We start from the raw sequence: 25,581 nt of genomic DNA on the forward strand, positions 1-25,581 counted from the left end.
ACCCCCCCAAGTGTCTTTTTAATCGCATAAATTCCTAATAAGAATAAGAACAGTAATTACTAATAAGTTATTAATAAATATCACCCAAATTATTAATAAATATCTTAGAAACCTCTACCTTTTCCCTCTGCTGCCATGTCTCCTCCCCTTGCTCCATCAGCTCCCCTGGTGCCTGCTGCCCCCCAACCCCTCACCCTCCTCTGCTGTCCTGACTCCTGCCCTTCTCACTGCCTTCAGCCTTCCTGAGACCTGCCCCCCTCTTCCAGCCATTCTCTCCCCCCTGTGCCCACTCCTCCAGTAGCCCCACTCTGATCATGTGAGCTACCCCTCCTCATCCCCTCTCCTAACACAATGTATATATTCATCAATGATGCAGTTCAGGGCTGGGCAAAATACGGTCCATGGGCCGAATCTGGCCCGCCAAGCCACTGGACCTGGCCCACGGAGGTTGTGGGGAGCCCCAGGCAGGCTCTCGTGCTTGCCTCACAGCCCCATGCGCCATGCAGAAATGAGGCTGCTGGGCTCCATTTCTGTTTCAAAACTAGAGGGTGGGGAGGAAGCTTTAGGAGCCACCCCCTCCCCCAGCACAATCCCATTGGCCGATTTATGGCCAGAAACCAACTAATGGGAGCTGCTTCTTTGAATAACAGGCAGCCAGGAAGAACCACGCCACTTCTACTTGGCTCAGTTATACAGTGAAGCACATGCCCAGGCAAGCAGTCTGACTGGCTGGCTGGGAAACATTTTAAACTCTGCAAGCCTTAGCTCTGCAGATAGGCAGGCTGTTTTGGCTGCTGCCTGGTAAGTCTCCTGGACACAGTCCCTCTCCCACCCTAACTCTGTGCCTCCCCACTCAACATACCCAAACCTTCTGTTCCCCTCTTGCACCCGTACCCCCGTCCACCTCTGGCACCCCAATCTCCTGCCCCAGATCACAATCCCCTTCTATTCTAGGTCACATCCCAAATCCCTGCACTCCAGTCCCTTTCTACCCTAGGTCACAACCACCTCCTTCAGTCAAACTCCCTCCCGGACACCAGTCTCCCTCCTGCACCCCAATCCCTTACCCCAAGCTCCCCTCTGTACCCAGCCTCCATCCCAGACCCCACAACTCCTCCATTAATTTCATGGAAGAGTGCAGCCCTCAACCACTTTCCAAAATCCCCCATCAAAAATTATTGCCCAGCCCTGATGTAGATGATGGCATAGAGCAGGGGTAGGGAACCTTTTTTGGGTCAGGGGTAAAACAGCAAAAGCAAAAGAAGTCCTCACTGATGTGGCCCCTGACTTAGAAGGAGAAAGACACTCCTCACATTCCCCTCGCATATCAGAGCCTAGGAAAGCCCCATGGTGGGATGGCGGGGAGAGCTGGAGCACCAGCACAGGCTTCCCAATGCTAGTGGGAGTCCTGACCTTTGGGAGCTGGATCCAGGCAAGCTGGGGGCTGCTTCTGGCCCCCGGGCCTGAGGTTCCCCACCCCTGGCTTAGAGAGGAGGCTTATTAAGTTTGCAGATGCTACCAAGCTGGGAGGGGTTGCAAGTACTTTGGAGGATAGGATCATAATTCAAAATGATCTGGACAAACTAGAGAAATTGTCTGAGGTAAACAGAATGAAGTTTAATAAGGGAAAATGCAGAGTACTCTACTTAGGAAGGAATAATCAGTTGCACACACAGAGAATGGGAAATGATTGTCTAGCAAGAAGTTCATGATTCTTAGGAATTATAGAGTTCATGATTCTAAGGAATGGTAGAAGGGAGAACAGTAATGTAGACACAATGGATTTCAGGAAAGCAGATTTTGGTAAGCTCAGAGAGCTGTTAGGTAAGATCTCATGGGAAGCAAGATTAAGGGGGAAAACAACTGAAGAGAGTTGGCAGTTTTTCGGAGGGACATTATTAAGGGCCCAAAACAAGCTATTCCGCTGCATAGGAAAGACAGAAAGTATGGCAAAAGATTGCTTTAGCTTAACCAGGAGATCTTGCAAGATTTAAAAATCAAAAAGGAGTCGTATAAAAAGTGGAAATTAGGACAAATTACAAAGGATGAATATCAAACACTACCGATATGCAGGGGCAAGATTAGAAAGGCAAAGGCACAAAATGAGCTCAAACAAGCTACAGACATAAAGAGAAACAAGACTTTCTATAAATAAATCAGAAGCAAGAGCAAGACCAAGGACAGGGTAGGCCCATTGCTCAGTGAGAAGGGAGAAACAGTAACAGGAAACTTGGAAATGGCCGAGATGATTAATGACTTCTTTGTTTCAGTCTTCACCAAGAAGTCTGATGATGAAGGAATGCCTAACATAGTGAATGCTAGTGGGACTAGGCTAGGTTTAGAAATTAAAATTAAAAAAGAACAAGTTAAAAATCACCGAACATAAGAACGGCCGTACTGGGTCAGACCAAACGTCCATCTAGCCCAGTAGCCTGTCTGCCGACAGTGGCCAGCACCAGGTGCCCCAGAGAGGGTGGACCGAAGACAATGATCAAGTGATTTGTTTCCTGCCATCCTTCTCCAGCCTCTGACAAACAAAGGCCAGTGACACCATTTCTGTCCCTTGGCTAATAGCCTTTTATGGACCTAACCTCCATGAAATTATCTAGCTTCTCTGTTATAGTCCTAGCCTTCACAGCCTCCTCTGGCAAGGAGTTCCACAGGTTGACTACGCGCTGTGTGAAGAAGAACTTTCTCTTATTAGTTTTAAACCTGCTACCTATTAATTTCATTTGGTGTCCTCTAGTTCTTCTATTATGGGAACTAATAAATAACTTTTCTTTATCCGCCCTCTCCACAACACTCATGATTTTATATACCTCTATCATATCCCTCCTCAGTCTCTTCTTTTCTAAACTGAAAAGTCCTAGTCGCTTTAGCCTCTCTTCATATGGGACCCGTTCCAAGCCCCTAATCATTTTAGTTGCCCTTTTCTGAACCCTTTCCAAAGCCAAAATATCTTTTTTGAGGTGAGGAGACCACATCTGTACACAGTATTCAAGATGTGGGCGTACCATAGTTTTATACAGGGGCAGTAAGATATTCTGTGTCTTATTTTCTATCCCTTTCTTAATAATTCCTAGCATCCTATTTGCCTTTTTGACCGCCGCTGCACACTGTGTGGAAGTTTTCAGAGAACTGTCCACGATAACTCCAAGCTCTCTTTCCTGATTTGTCATAGCCAAATTAGCCCCCATCATACTGTACGTATAGTTGGGGTTGTTTTTTCCAATGTGCATTACTTTACACTTATCCACATAAAATTTCATTTGCCATTTTGTTGCCCAGTCACTCAGTTTGGTGAGAACTTTTTGGAGTCCCTCACAGTCTGCTTCTGTCTTGCCTATCCTAAACAGTTTGGTGTCATCTGCAAACGTTACCACCTCACTGCTTACCCCTTTATCCAGATCATTTATGAATAAGTTGAAAAGGATTGGTCCCAGGACTGACCCTTGGGGTACACCACTAGTTACCCCTCTCCAATCTGAAAATTTACCATTTATTCCTACCCTTTGTTTCCTGTCTTTTAATCAGTTCTCAATCCAAGAAAGGACCCTTGGACCTCTTATCCCATGGCCATGTAATTTATACAAGAGCCTTTGGTGAGGGACCTTGTCAAAGGCTTTCTGAAAATCTAAGTATACTATATCTACTGGATCCGCCTTGTCTGCATGTTTGTTAACCCCTTCAAAGAACTCTAATATATTAGTAAGACATGATTTCCCTTTACAGAAACCATGTTGACATTTGTCTAACAAATTATGTTCTTCTTCATGCCTCACAATTTTATTCTTTACTATTGTTTTGACTTATTTGCCCGGTACTGAAGTTAGACTGACCGGTCTGTAATTGGCAAGATCGCCTCTAGAGCCCTTTTTAAATATTGGTGTCACGTTGGCTACCTTCCAGTCATTAGGTACGGAAGCAGATTTAAAAGGATAGGTTACAAACCACAGATAATAGTTCAGCAATTTCCCATTTGAGTTCTTATAGAACCCTTGCATGAATGCCATCCGGTCCCGGTGATTTGTTAACATTAAGTTTTTCTATTTGTTCCAAAGCCTCTTCTAATGACACTTCAATCCGGGACACTTAGAAAAGTTAGATGTCTGCAAGTCACCAGGGCCTGATGAAATGCTTCCTGGAATACTCAAGGAGCTGATAGAGGAGGTATCTGAGTGTTTAGCTATCATCTTTGAAAAATCATGGAAAACCAGAGAGATTCCAGAAGTCTGGAAAAGGGCAAATATAGTGCCCATCTATAAAAAGGGAAATAAGAACAACTCAGGAAACTACAGACCAGTCAGTTTAACTTCTGTGCCAGGAAAGATAGTGGAGCAAGTAATTAAGGAATTCATCTGCAAACACATGGAAGATAATAAGGAGACAGGTAACAGCCAGCATGGATTTGTAAAGAACAAATCATGTCAAACCAATCTGATAGTTTTCTTTGATAGGATAACTAGTCTTGTGGATAAGGGAGAAGCGGTGAATGTGGTATTCCTAGACTTTAGTAAGGCATTTGATACAGTCTTACGTGATATTTTTGACAATAATCTAGGGAAATAGAACTTAGATGGGACTACTACAAGGCGGGTGCATACTGGCTGGATAATCATTCTCAGAGAGTACTTATTAATGGTTCACAATCCTGCTGGAAGGGCATTACAAGTGGGTTTCCACAGGAGTCTGTTTTGGGACTGGTTCTGTTAAATAGCTTCATCAACAATTTAGATATTGGCATAGAGAGTACACTTATTAAATTTTCAGATGATACCAAGAGGTGTTGCAAGTGCTTTGGAGGACCGACTGGCTAAGCAGCAGTTCAGCAGAAAAGGACCTGGAGATTACAGTGGATAAGAAGCTGGATATGAGTCAACAGTATGCCCTTGTAGCTAAGAAGACTAATGGTATATTAGGGTGCATTAGGAGAAGCATTGCAGATATAGAAAATTAATTATTCCTCTTTATTTGGCACTGGTGAGGCCACACATGGAGTATTGCAACCAGTTATGGGCCCCCTGCTAGAGAAAAGATGTCGATACATTGGAGAGGGTCCAGTGGAGGGCAACCAAAATGATTAGATGGCTGGAGTACATGGCCTAAGAGGAGAGGCTGAGGATTTGGGTGTATTTAGTCTGCAGAAGAGACGAATGAGGGGGGATTTGAGAGCAGCCTTCAACTTCCTGAAGGGAGGTTCCAAAGAGGATGGAGAGAGGCTATTCTCAGTAGTGATGGATGGCAGAACAAGGAGCAATGGTCTCAAATTATAATGAGGTTGGCTAGGTTGGATTTTAGGAAAAACTTTCACTAGGAGGGTGGTGAACTACTGGAATGGGTTACCTAGGAAAGTGGTGGAATCTCCATCACTAGAGGTTTTTAAGTCTTGGCTTGACAAAGTCCTGATTGGGATGATTTAGGATGTGCAGACCCAAAACTCCTGAACTCAAAACTCTGATCATCTGAAGAAGTGGGCTGTGCCTACGAAAGCTCACCCTATCATCTACATGTTTTCTTAGTCTATAAAGTGCTACCAGACAATTTGATCTTTTTCAAGTTTATCCTGTACAGGCTAACTCGGCTACTCCCTGAAGCTTCTGGGATGATTTAATTAGGGTTAGTCCAGCTTTGGGCCGGGGGCTGGACTTGATGACTTCCTGAGGTTGCTTCCAGCCCAATGATACTATGATTCTATGAAAATGATCTGGATAAATGGTCTGAGGTAAATAGGATAAAGTTTAATAAGGTCAAATGCAAAGTACTCCAGTTAGGAAGGAACAGTCAGTCTCACACATACAGAATGGGAAGCGACTGTCTAGGAAGGAGTACGTCAGAAAGGGATCTAGGGGTCATAGTGGACCACAAGTTGAATATGAGTCAACAGTGTGATGCTGTTGCAAAAAAAGCAAACATGATTCTGGGATGCATTAACAGGAGTCTTGTGAGCAAGACAGGAAAAGTCATTCTTCTGCTGTACTCTGTGCTGATTAGGCCTCGATTGGAATGCTGTGTCCAGTTCTGGGCACCACGTTTCAAGAAAGATGTGGAGATTTTGGAGAGGGTCCAGAGAAAGGCAACAAGAATGATTAAAGGTCTAGAGCAGTGTTTCTCAACCAGTGGTACGAGTACCCATAGGGGTACTCGAGAGAAGTCTGGGGGGTATGTCAACACAACTGAAATTTGGAGAAAACTGAATTTTTGTTTTAAGTTTTACAGCGTTTTATTATTTTAGTACTCTTTACACGAAAACATTTCATCACCTACCTGGCTACGATTAAGTTGTTTAAGCAAATGTGTTGCGATGGTAGAAAAAAAATTGTGTGTCTGAAAACTGTAGGTGCTGGGGGTACTTATAATTTTTTTTTAAAAGGGTACTTTGTAAAAAAAGGTAGAGAAACACTGACCTAGAGAACATGAGCTGTGAGGTAAGACTGAAAGAATGGAAAGGAGAAGACTACACTACAAGATTTTTGCAGAAAAACAACCATTTTTGTGCAAAAACTGGAGGAGCGTCCACACCCCCAGTGTGTTTTTGTGCAATAAAATGTACAGTAAAACAGCAGAACAGAGGGCTTTTTGCGGTAGAGTTATTATTCTCCCCACGAGGAATAACTACTTTTTGCGCTACAGCTGTTGCACAAAAAGGCATGCATGGATGCTCCTGAGGGGTTTTTGCTCAAGAACTGGCCGCCTGGAAAAAACATAGGTGGCCTCTTGGATGCTGCATAGCAGGCAATCACAACTCTCTTGTTCCTGTCTGCTGGCCCCTCTTAAAGCTGCAGGCACCCTGCACAGCCATTGTGGCAGGAAGTTTGCTCAGAGCAGGTGCCTTCACTGCGCAGCTCTGAACAACTTTAGCTGTTGCAGCAGGAGGATGTGTGAGACCACCCTGGCCCTGCCAGGGAGCAGCCACAGGACCCCCCCCCCCCAGGGGCAACAAATGACATACCCCAGCCTGGTCTAGCGCAGAAATCGCAACCCTCCTTAAGTTGTGGAGGAGGAGTCGCTGCAAGAACCCAGGGCAAAGAGGTGCAACGCTGAAATCTCCCGCGTGTCCACGTCCCTGATGGAGCGAGGTCACCCTGCCCGGACCATGGAACAAGTCCAGGCCAAGGTGAAGGAGTTCCGTCAGGGATATGTCAGAGCGACGGAGTGGAGGGGGCACTCAGGGGCAGGACCTCAGACCTGCCCCTACTATAGGTAGCTCCACCACATCCTGGGGGGGAACCCTCTTCCGCCTCCATCATGGTGGACTCAGGGCTGGAGCAGCCCATACTCCTGCACCCGGAGCCTGTCCCCGAGGAGGAGGAGATGGAGGGGCAGGTCCAGCCCCCGACGAGGGAGGAGGAGGACCAGGATAGTGGGACCATCACCCTGTTCCTGGAGCCAGTTCCTGCCAGCCTGGACATCTCCCAGGCCTCCAAGGAGTCTTGGGAGGGATCTTCAGGTACGTTTGCACACACTCACACAGGGTGCGGGAGGTGCGTGCAGAAGGGGTAGGGGGCACAGTGTCGCACGGGCTGCTCAGCCAGCACCTGCTGCTGCAGTCTGTGCACATGCAACCAAATGCAGCGGGAGGGTATAGCATGCAGCCACAGCAGCCAGCCCCGCAACATGCCCAGGAGCCTGCTGCCAGCTTCATGCGTGACCACACAAGTCCTGCCCACGGGGGAAAGAGGGCGCACCCCACTTCAAGCAGGCTAGTCACAAGGGCACAGGTACGACCCCACGCATACCCTGGAGCACTGCACGCAGCACACAGGCATGCTTCCACATGCGAGGAAGCAGCTGCTCACACACACAGCACAGCGAGCTGCAGCTGTGTGCACACCCAGGGAGTGGCAGTTAACACATGGCCTTGCACCAGGGATATCCCCCTCCTGCAGGCCGCAGACTGGTGTGATCACCGCTCACACAGGAGGGCACAGCCACAGGGAATGTGTATGCAGGAATGACTGACTGCCCCTCCCTCTTGTATATTCTCCACAGTCTTACCAGCTGGGACAGATGGCCATGCCGCGCTACTGCAGCCACCTGCCACAGTCCGGGTGACCTGCAGACGAGCCAGGCTTGGCGATGAGCTCCTGCACCAGCACTTCGGCGTCATACACGACATCCATGCCACCCTGTCGCGCAGGCTGAACGCTGACCAGGAGTGGCGGCAGCAGGCCTGGTTGGACTTGATGGTGCACTGCGACACCATGTGCGGCATCCTGTCCCGCATGGGGGAACAGCCACCTGCTGCTCCCGCCTTTCACCCTCCTGCCCGCCCTCCTATGCCCATGGCCCACCTGCCTGTTCACCCTGCCATGCCTCTGCTCCCTCCCTTCCCCATGGCCATGCCTACGGCCCCTCCTCATGCCCCCCCTGCCAACCCTGACCCTGCTCCAGCCGCCCCTCTTGTCCATCCCTATGGGGTCCCCAGACACAGCCAATCCTGACGAGGTCCCCACACCCAAGCTGCCCCACAACTCTTCCCAGTCCTGATCCCCTCTCCCAGTTCAGACAGACCGCCTCCCCCTGCCCATTCTCATTTATGTTTAATAAAAAAAGAGTCATTTTGCTGTAAAACCAAGCAGGTGTGTTTATTGGGAGGTCAGGGTTGGGGCAAGGGGGAAGGGAGAGAGAAGAAAGGCTGAAGCCTCTGCTGAGGAACCTCGGGAGAGTTACTGTGGTTCCTGAGAGAACCTCTACCTCAGGGCCTCCTGCATGTGCACCCCGGATGTGCACTTCTGCAAAAAGCTTCTTGCGCAAAAACCCTGTAGTGTAGACAAAGCCTGAGAGGGGACACGAGAGCAGTTTTCAAGTATCTAAAAGGGTGTCACAAGGAGGGGGGAGAAAATTGTTCTCTTGGACTCTGATGACAGGACAAGAAGCAATGGGCTTAAACTGCAGCAAGGGAGGTTTAGATTGGACTTTAGGGAACACTTCCTAACTGTCAGGGTGGTTAAACACTGGAATAAATTGTCTAGAAAGGTTGTGGAATCTCCATCTCTGGAGATAGTTAAGAGTAGGTTAGATAGACATCTATCAGGGATAGTCTGGACAGTGCTTGGTCCTGCTGTAAGGCCTTGGACTCAATAACCTCTCGAGGTCCCTTCCAGTTCTAGTATTCTATGAATTTCTAAAATCTTGCTCAGAATCTTCCCTCCAGTTGCCAGACTTGCTGCACCATGGCTACGTCTACACTGTAGCTTTTTTGTGGAAAAACATATGCAAATGAGGCTAAATGTGGAATATTGCAGACTCATTTGCATAATTAATGAGCACCTGTTTTTGTGCAACAGGCTTTTGCACAAAAACAAGCAGTGTAGATGGCTTCTTTTTGCGCAAAAACTCCTTCTTGCATAAGCCGTTCTTTTTTCTCCACAAAAAGGCTACAGTGTAGACATATCTCAGCTTGGTTCTTTCTGTGCTAAATAAGTACTTTTTGAACCATTAGTGGCTTACTCTCCCATTTATTTATGAAGGTCATCTTCTTGGTGGCCATCACTTTGGCTTGAAGGGTAGGGTATTGTGGCCAATCCACCATACATTGTATTCCATAAGGCTTAGGTGTCACTGAAACTACACCCTGCACATCTTAAATATGAGTTATCAATGCGAGGCTGTTGCAAAAAAAGCAAATGCAGTGTTAGGTTGCATTTATTGAGGCATAGCATGCAGGGCATGGGAGGTGATACTATTTCTCGACTTGGTTCTGGTTAGGCCTCAGCTGGAGTTCTGTGTCCATTTTCGTTCACGAATTAATAGAAAGGATGTAGTGAAATTGGAAAAGATCCAGAGATGAGCAACAAAGATGATTAAAAGGATGAAATGCAGCCTTATGACCAAAAGCTGAAGGAACTAGGTGGCTGTGTATAGACTGGCAAGTTTTTCCGCAAAATCATCTGCTTTTGCGGAAAAACTTGCCAGCTGTCTACACTGGCCGCTTGAATTTCCACAAAAGCACTGACGATCTCATGTAAGATTGTCAGTGCTTTTGCGGAAATATTATGCTGCTCCCATTTGGGCAAAAGTCTTTTTCCGAAAAACTTTTGTGCAAAAGGGCCAGTGTAGACAGCAGAGATTTGTTTTCTGCAAAAAAGCTCCGATCGCGAAAATGGCGATCGGGGCTTTTTTGCGGAAAAGCATGTCTAGATTGGCCATGGATGCTTTTCCGCAAAAAGTGCTTTTGCGGAAAAGCGTCCTGCCAATCTAGACACGCTTTTCTGAAAATGCTTTTAATGGAAAACTTTTCCGTTAAAAGCATTTCCGGAAAATCATGCCAGTGTAGACGTAGCCGGTATGTTTAGTTTGGAAAAGAAGAGATTAAGGGGTGACAGGATAACAATCTTCAAATATTTAAAAGGTTGCCATAATAAAAGATGGAGAAAACTGCCTTGGATACTTTAGACATAACAAATCCTGCATTTTGTCAGGGGGATAGATTTAGGTGGCCTTATGGTCCTTTCTAACCCATGATTCTATGATCTTATAAATATGACATTCTTTTTTAAAACTCTTTGTAAGTTATCCAGACCTATTGATTTAAAAATATCTAATTTTAATAGCTGTTGTTTAACATCCTTCTCAGATACTACTGAAGTAGAAAATGTATCATTGTAATCATCTGGTATGACTAACTATATCATGTTTTACCCCAAATACAGACTAGAAATATGTATTCAATATTTCTGTTGCTATGACCTTAACTATGATCTTTGGCTTTTAGGTAGCAATAACCATGTTTATAGTACAAGTATATTCAATCTTGGTTAGATCAAGAATGTGTGTCTGTACGTAGTCCAGGAATATATATATATTGTGACTAGTAATTCATAGTGGTATCCCAAATCTGCTTAGTTCAAGGAGAAAGTCTACCCTGAAGAGCTTGCATTCTAAGAATGCACATATCATGAATGGAGAGTTTATCATAAAGTATCACCTATCTAGTTCTACCTGTATGTAATTACTGTATATACTCATTCATAAGCCAACTTTTTTTGAACAAACGGGTTCTTCCCATGCAGCACAAAGCAATATGTTCTGAAGGACTTGCTAACTGCTAGCATGGAGTTTCTCAGCTGAGAGACACTTAACTGATAACACTCTTAACCAATTCAGAGGGGAGCCCAGTTAATGTGTAACTCAGTGGTCTCCAACCTTCTTAAACCCAAGGGCTGCGTCTAGACTGGCAAGTTTTTCCGCAGAAAAACTTGCCAGCTGTCTACACTGTCCGCTTGAATTTCCACAAGAACATTGACTTCCTACTGTCTGAAATCAGTGCTTCTTGCGGAAATACTATGCTGCTCCTGTTCGGGCAAAAGTTCTGTTGCACAAAGCTTTTGCGCAAAAGGGCCAGTGTAGACAGCTCAGATTTGTTTTGCGCAAAAAAGCCCCGATCGCGAAAATTGTGATTGGGGCTTTTTTGCGGAAAAGCGCGTCTAGATTGGCACGGACGCTTTTCCGCAAAAAGTGCTTTTGTGGAAAAGCTTCCGTGCCAATCTAGACGCTCTTTTCTGCAAATGCTTTTAACGGAAAACTTTTCCGTTAAAAGCATTTGCGGAAAATCATGCCAGTCTAGACGTAGCCAAGATCTCTTTTTAACTGTCAGGGCAAGCCAAGATCTATCCCGTCCCTTCCCCAAAACCCCACCCCTTCCTTGAGGCCCCACAGTCTCCATTCCCCTTGCTGTTCCCAGACCTTCCTCACCCTCACTGGGTTGAGACAGGACTTGCGGGCTCTGTGGTGGTAATGAAAGATTTGGGTGAGTAAAGGGGTGAGAAGTGCAAGTTCTAGGAGGGAATTTGGGTGGAGGTGGAGAATGGGTTACTGGCTCAGAGAGGGGGCTTCAGGCTAGAGATTGTTGGGGCCAGGTGGAGGGTTGGAATGCTGGAGCAAACTGCAGGCTTGTGGATGTGGGGGTGCAGGAGTTTGGTTTGGGGTATATGAGGGGCTCAGGGCAGGAGGTGTTGGGTGTATGATGGGCTCAGGGTACAGGTTTGTGGCGTGTTGTGGCACAAGACTGGGGATGTGGGTGGTGCAAGAGTTTGGGGATGTGAGAGCCTCAGGGCAGGGGGTTTAGGTGTATGATAGGCTCAGGGTTGGGGGTTGTGGGAGATGCAGGAGTGTCATGATGCTCCAGCCCGATGTGGGATTGGCCCCAATTGGAAGCTTGTTGGCCAGACTTCATTTTTAAATAAAATATTATGTTCAACACAAAACGTTTCAGTGGTGTCTTTATTTATGAGAGGGGTGAGGAACCTGTTTTGGGTCAGGGGCCACTGACCCACAGAAAAATCAATCAGAGACCATACAAGTGATGCAAAAAAATAACCCTTCCAAAATCCCCAAGTCTCAGATGTGGCCCCAACTGAAACACCTCACTCCCCTGGCATTCCAGCCCCATGGGGTAAGTAGGAATGAGATTCAAGGCCTCAGACCAGATTAACTTTTATGGGGTTCCAGGGTTGGTGGAAGTTGTGGGCCCCTCTACACTCTGAGGTAGGGCCAAAAATGAGGGATCCAGTGTGTCGGACAGAGCTGCTAGTGAGTGGGCTAGGGATGGGGATGCAGAATCTGGGTGGGAAGTAGGGTACAGAAGGAAGCTGGGGGTAGGTGTCTTACCAGGAGGGAAGGGGCAGGAGCAGGGTGCTAGTGGATGTCTGGCTAGGAGGAGGGGGAAGGGTGCTGGTGGTGGTCTGGCCAGGGGGTAGAGCCAGGGTGCTGGCAGGGATCTGGCAAGGGGACAAGGTGCTAAATTGTGTCTGGACTGGGGACAGAGTGCTGGTGGGAGTCTGTCCAGGGGCTATGTGACAGGGTGCTCATGGGGATTTGGCCAGGAGCAAAGGGAAGGGTCCTGGTGGGTGTATGGCCTAGGGCTAGGGTGCTGGTGGGTGTCTGGCCAGGGGGCAGGAGCAGGATGCGGGTGGGGGGTCTGGCCAGGGACCAGCTGCAGGGTCCTGATAGGAGTCTGGCCAGGGGGAGGACCAGGGTGCTGGTGAGGTTCTGGCCAGGGGACAAGTGACAGGGTGCTGATGGGAGTCTGGCCATGGGGAGGGCCAGAGTGCTGGTGGTGGTCTAGCCAGGGAGCAACAATAGGATCCTGGTGGGCATCTGGCCTGGGGCCAGGGTACTGGATAGTCGTGTCTGGCCGGGGACAGGGTGCTGGTGGGGGTCTGGCCAAGGAGCAGGAGCAGGGTGCTGGTGGGGGTTTTGACCAAGGGCAGGGGTTAGGGTGCTGGTGGGGTTTCGGGCCAGGGAGGAGGGGGCAGAAGCAGCTCAGCTGGTAACCAGGGGTCTCCAGGGAAGAGGATCTCTGGGGTAGGATCTGCAGGCAGCACTGGAAGAAGCACAGGTGAGGCTCCTTTAAAAAAATCCAGCTGCTCTGGTTCCTGCACTGCCCCCTTCCCTCTGCCTTCTCAGAGCATGAGGAAGGAAGGGGAGACAAGAAAGCTTGCATGCTGTTGTGGGCAGGCAAGGAGCACATGCTTTCTTGTCTTCCCTTCCTTCCCAGTGCTGCTTTCCTTTCTATGGAGGGGGGGAGTCCCAAGGCTCCACACCAGATCTGGCTCTGGATCTGGCACAGAGCCATGGAACTCCCCCCCCCCCCTCCCCCCATGCTACTGGAAGCTGGAGCTAGCTCTGTTTTTGTGGGAGACTGTAGTGTCAATGCAGACTCTTCGGAGGTGGGAAGGAACAAAGGGGCCTGGAAACACTGCCTCGTGATTGACTGGCAGTACCCCCCCCCCCCCGATTGACTGGTTGGTGACCATGGCTGTTACTGGAAAAACTTAAAAAATGCAGCACCTTAGAGACTAATAAAACATGTAGATGGTATCATGAGCTTTCCTGGGCACAACCTACTTCTTTAGATGAATTTAACTCTTAACTTCACTTGTAGTCTTGAACGTGCTTCTGGACTATTCATTGTTTTTTAAGTTTTTTCCTGTTACAGACTCACTCAGCTACCACTCTGAAGCTTTTGAACATGCAAGGCACTGCATTCAGCCATATGGAGTGGAAATCCATCAACTACACAAAGAAAATCGCACAGATCCAAACAGACACTTGTGATGTAGTGTGGGTACCTTGCTGGTTGCTAAGCTTGGGCTGTGGGTGACCCCCACTGGCTGCTATCTGTACCATGTTCCAGCCGAGTAGCTGATGGGACAGGGAGAGGAACAAAGGAAGGTGGAATGCCACCCTATCGTGTACCTGAGCAGGAAACTGCTGCCCCGGGAGCGGAGCTACATGACCGTAGAGAGGGAATGCCTAGCGATGGTGTGGGCCCTTCAAATGCTGCAGCCATATCTGTTTGGCCGGTGTTTCACAGTGTATACCAACCACTGCCCCCGACCTGGCTGCACCAGATGAAGGGGACCAACGCCAAGCTGCTGAGGTGGAGCCTGCTCCTGCAGGACTACGACATGGAAGTGATCCATCCACGTCAAGGGGAGTGCCAACATCATCGCCGACGCGCTGTCCCATAGCGAGGGGCCCAAACTTCCCTAGGTCACGAGCGGAGTGACCCTGCTCAGTTCGCTCTCGGAGGGGGGAGAACTGTGACGTAGTGTGGGTACCTTGCTGGTTGCTAAGCTTGAGCTGTAGGCTTGGGCTGTGGGTGACCCCCACTGGCTGCTGTCTTCAGGAGTCAGGCATAGGCCATCTCCCCGCCAGTCCCCTTGGTGCAGACTCACCGGCCAAGTGCTGTAGCGCCCATGATTCCCAGGAACCCCTTCGCTCTGTCTCCAGCATGCCTGGCTCCATGGCTCTTGCTTCTACTGCGCCTTGTCACTCGCTGCTGGGAGTTCCATCCATGGGGTGCAGTGCATCCCACCCCTGACACCAGTGTGACGGTGCGTTGGGGTTTCCCCTTCTCCTGCATCTCCGTAGTGGCACGAACAGACTCCACCAGCCAGTAGAATAGAGGGAGTTTATTGCTTCTCCAGGATACAGCACAGCACAGATGTCATCTGGTCACAGGGCAGGCCTACGATGCCTCAATCCCCCTTGAGATTTGGAAGACTGGGCCCCTAAATTCCAGCCCCTTTCCTAGGCTGTCTCCTCCATGATCCCAGACCGACACTAACTAACCATCTCTTCCAGCCCTGCCCCCCAGCCAGGGGCGGCATTCCACTTTCCTTTGTTCCTTTCCCTGGGAGGTAACCGGTAGAACAGGTCACCTCTCTGTCCCATCAGCTACTCGGCTGGGCCGTGGTACAGACAATAACCAGTGGGGGTCACCCACAGCCCAAGCCTACAGCCCAAGCCTAGCAACCACCAAGGTACCCACACTACATCACAACACCATCTTCCTTTCCAAGTGCAAACAGATGAACATCATGCCTAAGGGACTGATGGTGAAAAGCCACTGCATTCTGTGTATCCCACAGATAGAGATTATGCCACACTCCTGCAAAGAAACTCAGGAACCATCTTAGCATTCTATACAACAAACAGAAAATAAAAGGGGAGTTCTCAACATTAGAAAGTCTCATAAAAACCAAGCTTACACACACGTCATCTTCTCCAGACTTTACTAAAATTCAACAAACCACCTACAAGGATCACTTCTTCTCCCTTCAGAAGAAAAAGGATAATAAACTATCCAAACCCCTACACACTGCAGGATCTCTCATTCCCAATACTTTCAACTCACTTAGCAACATTTATGGGGCTACCTCTAGACTACCCTTGCCTTCCGAAAGAAGCTATGCAAATTAGGCATGAATTTGCATATCTTCTTTTGATCCCTTTTTCGGAAGAGGTTTTTTCAAAGAAAAGCAGTCTAGATGGGGGTTTTCGCACAACCCCCCCCCTTTTTGAAAGAACCCTGTAAACCTCATTTTTTGAGGAATAAAGGGTTCTTTCAAAAAAAGGGGGAGAGAGTTTTGCACGAAAAACCCCCATCTAGACTGCTTTTTTTTTTTTAAACCTCTTCTGAAAAAGGGAGCAGAAGAAGATATGCAAATTCACACCTAATTTGCATATCTTCTTTCGGAAGCCGAGGGTAGTCTAGACGTAGCCTGGCTGACCTTGAATAATGTTTCCTCAGCTCTCACCCTCTAGCACCTTTACTCTATCTATGCTACACTGAAAACATCTTCATCATATGGACCCATGGGAAAGAGACCCTTGAGAAATTTCACAGGAATTTCAACAACTTCCACACCACCATCAACCTCAGTCTGGATCAACCCTCAAGAGAGACTTCTTTGATACTACAGTACAATTAAATGATGGACAAATTTCCACCACCCTATACTAGAAACCCACAGACTGCTACACTTACCTTCATGTCTCTAGCTTCAGACACATTTCTCAATCTATTGTATACAGCCAAGTCCTAAGATACAAATGGATTTGCTCCAATCCCACAGACAGACACAAACACCTACAGGATCTATATAGAGCATTTTTAGAACTGAAATATCCACCTGAAGAAATGAAAAAACAGATCGATAGAGCAAAAAGAGTATCCAGACATGAACTACTTCAAGATAGGCCAGAAAGAGAAAACAACAGAATTCCACTTGTCATCACCTACAGCCCACAACTCAAACCCTTCCAACGCATTATCAACAATCTACAGCCTCTTGTACAACCTACAAGACTTTCTGGGACACTGTAGTACTGTCCCACCTCCAGTCTGAAAGCCCCAGTGCTCTTAAGGAGGATGAAAGTCTCAAGGGAACAGGGCATTCAATGGGAGCAGAGGGTAACCATCCATAGTTGGGACCCTCCTTCCAAAGGATGTTGCGGTATCCTCTCGCACTGAGGATACCTCTGAGGGGGAGGGAACGCTAGTTGTTAGGAAGAGGCAGGTGTTAGTAGTGGGTGATTCGATCATTAGAAACATAGATAGTTGGGTTTGTGATGACCGAGAGAACCGTATGGTCACTTGCCTCCCTGGTGCGAAGGTTGCGGATCTCTCGAGGCATCTAGACAGACTTATGTGTAGTGCTGGCGAGGAGCCGGTGGTCGTGGTACATGTAGGTACCAATGATGTAGGGAAGGGTAGGAGAGATGTCCTGGAGGCCAAATTTAGGTTGCTAGGAAAGAGACTGAAATCCAGGACCTCTATGGTGGCATTCTCGGAAATGTTTCCAGTTCCACGCTCAGGGCCAGGTAGGCAGGCAGAGCTTCAGAGTCTCAATGCGTGGATGAGACGATGGAGTAGGGAAGAAGGGTTTGGATTTATAAGGAACTGGGGACACTTTTGGGAGAGGGGGAACCTATATAGGAAGGATGGGCTCCACCTAAACCAGGGAGGAACCAGACTGCTGGCACTAAACATTAAAAAGGCCGTAGAGCAGTTTTTAAACTAAGAGATGGGGAAAAGCCAATTGGTGCGGAGAAGCACGTAAATCGGTTGGAGACATCTCTTACAGGAGAATCCATTGATAGAGATTCTCTAAGCTGTAGTCAGAAAGAGAGGAAGGGAGAGGACAAACCATGGGCCAGAGCAGACAAACAACCGCATATAAAGGAATCCAATGCATCAGGGAAGGGCAGACAAATAAACAGTGGCAAATTTTTAAAATGCTTCTACACAAATGCTAGGAGTCTGACTAATAAAATGGGTGAACTAGAGTACCTCGTATTAAAGGAGGAGATTGACATAATAGGCATCACTGAAACCTGGTGGAATGAGGAAAATTTGTGGGTTATAATCATACCGGGTCACAATCATATCGGGATATAAAATATATCAGAAGGATAGAGCAGGCCGTATGGGTGGCGGAGTGGCACTGTATGTGAAAGATAATGTAGGATCAAATTAAATAAAAATATTAAATGAATCAACATGTTCAATAGAATCGCTATGGATCGTAATTCCATGCTCCAATAATAAGAATTTAGCAATAGGGATATACTATTGCTAACCAACCCTAACCACCTGACCAGGTCAGCGATACTGACATTGAAATGCTAAGGGAGATTAGAGAGGCTACCAAAATAAAAAACTCTATAATAATGGGGGATTTTAATTATCCCCATATTGACTGGATACATGTCACCTCAGAAAGAGAAGCAGATCAAATTTCTCAATGGCTTTAAATGACTGCTTCTTAGAGCAGCTTGTACAGGAACCCATAAGGGGAGAGGCAATTCTCAATTTAGTCCTGAGTGGAGTGCAGGATCAGGTCCAGGAGATAACCATTACAGGACCATTTGGGAATAGTGACCATAATATAATAACATTTAACATTCCTGGGGTGGGAAGAACACCTCAGCAGTCCAGCACTATGACATTTAATTTAAAAAAGGGGAATTACACAAAAATGAGGAGGTTACTTAAACAGAAATAATAAAGGCCCAACTTAAATGTATACCCCAAATTAAAAAACACAGGAAGAGACCTAAAAAAGCGTCATCGTGGCTTAACCACCATGTAAAAGAAGCAGTGAGAGACAAAAAGGCATCTTTCAAGAAGTGGAAGTCCAATCCTAGTGAGATAAATAGAAAGGAACATAAACATTGTCAAATCAAGTGTAAAAATGTAATAAGAAAAGCAAAAAAAGATTTTGAGGAACAGCTAGCCAAAAACTCAAAAAGAAATAACAAAATGTTTTTTAAGTACATTAGAAGCAGGAAGCCTGCTAAAAACCCTGTGGGTCCCCTAGACGATCAAGATATAAAAGGAACAATCAAGGACGATACAGCTGTTACGGAGATACTAAATGATTTCTTGCTTCAGTCTTCACGGCTGAGGATGTTAGGGAGATTCCCAAATCTGCACCGTCCCTTGTGGGTGATGAATCTGAGGAGCTATCCTAGACTGAAGTGTCATTAGAGGAGGTTTTGGAACAAGTAGAAAAACTTAATGTTAACAAATCACCGGGACCGGATGGCATTCACCCAAGAGATCTAAAAGAACTCAATGGGAAATTGCTGAACTATTTATCTGTGGTGTGTAATCTATCCTTTAAATCGGTTTCTGTACCTAATGACTGGAAGGTAGCTAACGTGACACCAACATTTAAAAAGGGCTCTAGAGGTGATCCTGGCAATTACAGACCGGTAAGTCTAACTTCAGTACCGGGCAAATAAGTCAAAACAATAGTAAAGTATAAAATTGTGAGGCACGTAGAAGAACATAATTTGTTGGACAAAAGTCAACATGGTTTCTGTAAAGGGAAATCATGTCTTACTAATCTATTAGGGTATGTCTACACTACCCCGCTAATTCGAACTAGCGGGGTAATGTAGGCATACCGCACTTGCAAATGAAGCCCGGGATTTGAATTTCCCGGGCTTCATTTGCATAAGCCGGGCGCCGCCATTTTTAAATCCCGGCTAGTTCGAACCCCCGTGCCGCGCGGCTACACGCGGCACGGAGTAGCTAGTTCGGATTAGGCTTCCTAATCCGAATGAGGAGTACAGCTAGTTCGGATTAGGAAGCCTAATCCGAACTAGCTACTCCGTGCCGCGTGTAGCCGCGCGGCACGGGGGTTCGAACTAGCCGGGATTTAAAAATGACGGCGCCCGGCTTATGCAAATGAAGCCCGGGAAATTCAAATCCCGGGCTTCATTTGCAAGTGCGGTATGCCTACATTACCCCGCTAGTTTGAATTAGCGGGGTAGTGTAGACATACCCTTAGAGTTCTTTGAAGAGGTTAACAAACATGCAGATAAGGGGGATCCGGTAGATATAGTATACTTATATTTTTCAGAAAGCCTTTGACAAGGTCCCTCACCAAAGGCTCTTGTGTAAATTACATTGTCATGGGATAAAAGGGAAGAGCCTTTCACGGATTGAGAACTGATTAAAAGACAGGAAATAAAGGGTAGGAATAAATGGTAAATTTTCAGAATGGAGAGGGGTAACTAGTGGTGGCCCCCAAGGGTCAGTCCTGGGACCAATCCTTTTCAACTTATTCATAAATGATCTGGAGAAAGGGGTAAGCAGTTTGCTGATGACAGTTAGTCAAGACAGAAGCAGACTGTGAAGAACTTCAAAAAGATCTCACCAAACTGAGCGATTAGGCAACAAAATGGCAAATGAAATTTAATGTGGATAAGTGTAAAGTAATGCACATTGGAAAAAACAACCCCAACTATACGTACAGTATGATGGGGGCTAATTTGACTATGACAAATCAGGAAAGAAAGCTTGGAGTTATTGTGGACAGTTCTCTGAAAACTTCCACACAGTGTGCAGCGGCGGTCAAAAAGGCAAATAGGATGTTAGCAATTATTAAGAAAGGGATAGAAAATAAGACACAGAATATCTTACTGCCCCTGTATAGAGATATGGTACACCCACATCTTGAATAATGTGTACAGATGTGGTCTCCTCACCTCAAAAAAGATATTTTGGCTTTGGAAAGGGTTCAGAAAAGGGCAACTAAAATGATTAGGGGCTTGGAACGGGTCCCATATGAAGAGAGGTTAAAGCGACTGGGACTTTTCAGTTTAGAAAAGAGGAGACTAAGGGGGGATATGATAGAGGTATATAAATCATGAGTGTTGTGGAGAGGGCGGATAAAGAAAAGTTATTTATTAGTTCCCAAAATAGAAGAACTAGAGGACACCAAATGAAATTAATAGGTAGCAGGTTTAAAACTCAGAAAAGAAAGTTCTTCTTCACACAGCGCGTAGTCAACCTGTGGAACTCCTTGCCAGAGGAGGCTGTGAAGGCTAGGACTATAACAGAGTTTAAAGAGAAGCTAGATAATTTCATGGAGGTTAGGTCTATAAAAGGCTATTAGCCAGGGGATAGAAATTGTGTCCCTGGCCTCTGTCAGAGGCTGGAGAAGGATGGCAGGAGACAAATCGCTTGTGCATTGTCTTCCATCCACCCCCTCTGAGGCACCTGGTGGTGGCCACTGTCGGCAGACAGGCTAGTGGGCTAGATGGACCTTTGGTCTGACCCAGTATGGCTGTTCTTATGTTCTATCCGGGAAAATGACCCCTCACTCTCAGAGGCCTTGGGGGAGACACCAGTCCTCACTTACAGACAACCCCCTAACCTCAACCAAGTTCTTTCCAGTAATCATGCAACACACCTCCATTATAACCATCCAGGAATCCACCCCTGCAATCAGCCCCAGTGCCAACGCTGCCCACACATGTACACAAGTGATTTCATCTCTGGATCCAACATCAGCCACTTCATCAGAGACTCATTTAACTTCACATCCACTAATGTGATCTATACCACCAAATGCCAGCAATGCCCCTCTGCCATGTATATTGGCCAAATTGGACAGTGTCTACGGGAAAGAATTATTGGACACAAGTCTGATATCCGTAAAGGCAATACACAGAAACCTCTTGGAGGTCACGTTAAGGGCACTTATTAATGGACATCCAAGTCACTGTGTTGTTTCAGGCCAATTCCACAAGCCAAATACACAGGGAAGGTTTGGAACTTAACTTCCTTTACAAGTTTAATTCTTATGAGAATGGAATGAACGGAGACATCGGCTGGCTCGCATGCTACCTTCCACATCCTAATGATTTAACCAACCTATCAATGGTGGTGCTAATTGTTCTTATCAGCCTCTTGTAACTACTTGAACTATTTACTCACTGTCTCTTTTTTTTCCCTTCCCTTCTTCCCCCTCCTCCATCTTATTTATTCTTCAATCTGGACTTCTAATACTCCAGTCATCTGAAGAAGTGGGTTTTGTCCACAAAAGCTCATGATACCATCTACATGTTTTGTTAGACTTTAAGGTGTGTGACAGTCAGGCTGGTGGATTACAGCAGATAGAGAGAAAGGCAGCAACAGCCCTGAACAATTAGTGGCAAAGGAGATAAGGCTGCTGCAAATTAAGCAGAGCCAACCGATCTCACCTGAGGCTGCCATTGAACCTCTTAAAAGGATGCCCTCCTGGCAGGAAGGGGGAAGGAGTGTGAGAGATAATGCAGACCAGACCAAGGAAAGCAACACAGCATTGCCAGAGATAGCTAAGTGGTGGAGGGTGAGGTGCCCCAGACCAGGGTTGTTAGGCCCTCCTTCAGCTGGCAGCCTGAAAGCCCATCTGGAGAGCTGGACAGAACTGTTTTCGCAGCCCAGGCTGACCCTGGGGCATTAGCCCAAAACCTTTTGTGACTGAGAGACTGGAGTTGGAATCCTGCCAAGGGCAAATAGTGCAGGAGTGAGACTGCCTGAGGTAGGCCTGAGCGGGGTATCGGGACCCAGGAATGAGGCCACCCTTCCACACATGCTACTAGACTATTTATTACTTTACTATTTACTTTAACAATGAGCTTTTAACACTTCCTGGCAGCCAGCAAATCCTCCAGCCTGCATTGTTTCCCATGGGTATAGAAGTGTTAAAAGCTCAGTGTTAAAATGTGAAATGCTTAAAAACTCAGCTGAGAGCCTCCATGCTGACACTGACCCTGAGGAGCTGGGACAGGAATTCTGGAATTCTCCCCACCAATGAGTCAAAATTGTTAGCCAAATGACAGGGCCCGTTCTGCGCAATCAGGAAAATTGGAGAAGTAGACTATGAGATCCAATTACAAGGAAAGCAGGAAGGGAAGCAGATCTACCAAGTTAATCTTTTAAAGTGATGGATCCTGCAAGAGACCCTGTGGATCAAACCCGAGCAGTCAGATGTGGAATTCGGCCCATGGGGAAGTGCCGAAATAAAGGCCGAGGAGATCCAGATGGGAGAGGAACTCACAGAACCCCAGCAGGCGGAACTACAAGAGGTCATGGAACAATTTCAACAGGTACTGACAAGTCGGCCAGGGAGAACAAACCAGATATACCACTCCATCATCACCGAACCAGGGAAGATGGTCCGTGATGCCATCCGACTCCTACCCCATAAGTTGTGGGACACCGTGCAGGACGAGTTACAGTCGATATTGGAATGGGGGGTAATAGAGGAATCCTATAGCGAATGGAGGAGCCCTATCATATTGGTTCCCAAGCCCAATGGGTCTATGAAGTTCTGCATTGACTTTCAGAGGTCAATGCTATTTCCCGTTTCAACACCTACTCCATCCCCCGCATTGATGAGCTCTTAGCTTGCTTGGGGCGGGCCAGCTACCTCTCCACAATAGACCTAACAAAAGGCAGATCCCGGTGTCACCTGAATCTAGAGAGAAAACTGCCTTTGCCACACTGTTTGGACTTTATCAGTTCGTGCATATGCCTTTCAGCCTACATGGAGCAGCAGCCACCTTCCAGAGGCTGATTAACAGAATCCTGAGAGATCATCAAAGCTATTTGGCGGCCTACATTGACAACATCATGATATTCAGCGAATCCTGGGAACAACATCTGCATCACATCAAGGCCGTCCTAGGAGCCTTGGTTCAGGCTGGGCTAACAGCTAATCCACGAAAATGTTGTTTCGGTAAGCTCGAAGTTTCCTACTTAGGATACGTCGTGGGACAAGGAAAAACAAAATCCCTGGTGGATGAGGTTCAGGCAGTCCGGGACTACCCACTCCCAGCAACCAAGAGGCAGGTACGTCAGTTTTTGGGATTGGCAGGGTATTACCGACAATTTGTCGCCCATTTCACTTTGGAGGTGGCACCTCTGACTGATCTTACATGAAAAGACCAACCTCAGAAGGTGAGGTGGATGGAACAAAGTATCCACGCCTTTGAAACTCTGAAAAGGAGTCTAGTTAACGTGCCAGTATTAATCCAACCAGATTTCTCTCAACCCTTCATATTACAAACAGATGCCTCAGAGGTAGGATTGGGGGCCGTCCTAGCTCAGGAGATCGGAGGAGAGGAACATCCGGTGGTGTATTTGAGTCGTAAACTGTTCCCGCGGGAAAGGGGCTATGCAACAGTGGAAAAAGAGGCGTTGGCGATTAAATGGGCAGTGGACGCTCTGCGTTATTTACTTTTAGGGGACTGCTTCACTCTGGCCACCGATCACGCCCCCTTGAAGTGGATCCACACAATGAAAGACACAAACCCCTGGATCCTTAGGTGGTACTTGAGCCTACAACCTTACCAATTCCAGGTAGTATTCCGCCCAGGGAAGGACTATCTAAACGCGGACTGCCTCTTGCGGATGCTGGAACACTACACCAGAGGAAAGACTAGTAAGGGGGAAGACTTAAGGGGGGAGGTGTGTGACGGGGCGCCATTGCCCTGTACTTGGGGTAACCACAGCCGGGGACTCTGAGGGGAAGTGCCCTGAAACGGGAGGGGCGTTGGAGCGGCTAGGACAGAGGGTGGCACGGGCCGTCTGAACGCCGGAGACGCTAGCCTCGATGTAGATAGCAATCATATGCGTATCTAGATGTACCCTTGCTGTACCTAGGGTGTTGGGTCACAAATTAAGTTGACTACTGTTGTAAAGCAGGCTTTTGCTGTCCATAGCCTTCGCGTATAGCCCATCCTGCCACACAAGGCCCCTCACACAAAACCCAGATACTCAGAGGAGCATGGGCAGCACAATGCAGTTTTGTGAATGGAATTTGATCTTATAGGCATTCTGGGACTCACAGGCGCCAAAAAAACAGGGAGGTGAGCATGACTAGATAGTGCTTACAGATAAGCCTCATTTGACCGTAGCTTGACCAGTCTTAGGGGCAAGGGAAAAAGTAAACATAGGGTAATAAAACACAATTGTCTAACACTAACTATGCCCCATCTGGTCCTGTCCACGAGGGGATCACGCATACATCACGAAAATTTCTATAGGGCAGTATTGTTATACTACCTCATCACTAGCCTATCAGGCCCTGCCAAATGCAGACCCTAGCATGGCACAGACACCGAAGTTTTGTATAAAAGACCTTCAATCCCTTTGTTTGACGGAGGTTCCGTGTACTGAGGGCACGTGTCTTTTTTTTGCCCGGCTAAAGGATTGATCACCCTGAGGCTGCCTCTCCACCCTTCGAATCAAACATAGGGGTGCACGAGTCCTGAGCATGCTCCGAGTTCTAGTGTGTCTTTGTGTTGTTATCGTTTCTGGATTTGTAAGTATTGCTTAAATTTATTAATTGGTGGTTTAGTTAATAGTTAAGTTGTATTAATTATATCCTATAATCCTGTGAAGTATAAGTAAGTCATATTAATTGTATTGTATAGATAGTGTGATTTTGTGCTATGTGAAAGGGTTAAGCTTTAGCCCAGGTATTAGTGTTAGGAGAAAAACCTTTGAGTTGTCAACTTGTAACAGTAAAAAATCAATGACTAACTCCACCAGCTGTCCTAAAGTGACATTGGAGGGATTGGCTGTGGGTGGTTCTTTTATTATCATTATTTTGGCTTTGTTTTTTGTATTTTTCATTTGTATGCTACGTTGTCTTAGGCGAATTAGGGATAGTGATTTGATATAAGTGAATTGTAATCAAAGAATTGTAATCAGTTGGGTATAATTGTGCCCAAGCTTTTCTATGCTGTAAAAGTACTAAGCAATTGCTAGTTTAAACACCTACTTGTTAATTGCTGGTTTTGACCACTTAATAAATATCATTTGTTTCACCATCATCCAGTAGTTTTCACTGGGTAGTCGGCTTTAACCCTTGAGGCTCCCATCACATCACCGAACCAAGGTGTAACAACTACAATAAGCAAAATACCACTCCATCTGCTGAATATCTGACAGATATAAGCAGAACAGGAGCAAACTTTACATAGACATACCCAGGGACTTTCCCC

The 25,581-nt window shown here is 46.8% G+C and overlaps 1 protein-coding gene across 10 annotated transcripts in view; it reads left to right on the forward strand.

Moving 5' to 3' along the window:
- Positions 1-25,581, forward strand: part of SMARCD3 (SWI/SNF related BAF chromatin remodeling complex subunit D3) — a 289,042-nt gene that overhangs the window by 41,879 nt on the left and 221,582 nt on the right. Inside the window, exon 1 of one of the 10 annotated variants that reach the window (XM_089776881.1) lies at positions 24,783-24,896. The exons of 8 other annotated variants lie outside the window; for them this stretch is intronic. In XM_089776881.1, coding sequence (XP_089633007.1) covers positions 24,849-24,896 — 48 coding nt within the window. In that variant the 5' untranslated portion in view covers positions 24,783-24,848. Of the gene's footprint in view, positions 1-24,782; positions 24,897-25,581 lie in introns of those variants that run through there. One more of the 10 variants, XM_075917546.2, reaches the window with a different exon arrangement.

The sequence above is a fragment of the Pelodiscus sinensis genome, chromosome 2 (genome assembly GCF_052426305.1).
Source record: "Pelodiscus sinensis isolate ZL-2025 chromosome 2, ASM5242630v1, whole genome shotgun sequence".
In the NCBI taxonomy this organism is placed as follows: domain Eukaryota; kingdom Metazoa; phylum Chordata; order Testudines; family Trionychidae; genus Pelodiscus; species Pelodiscus sinensis.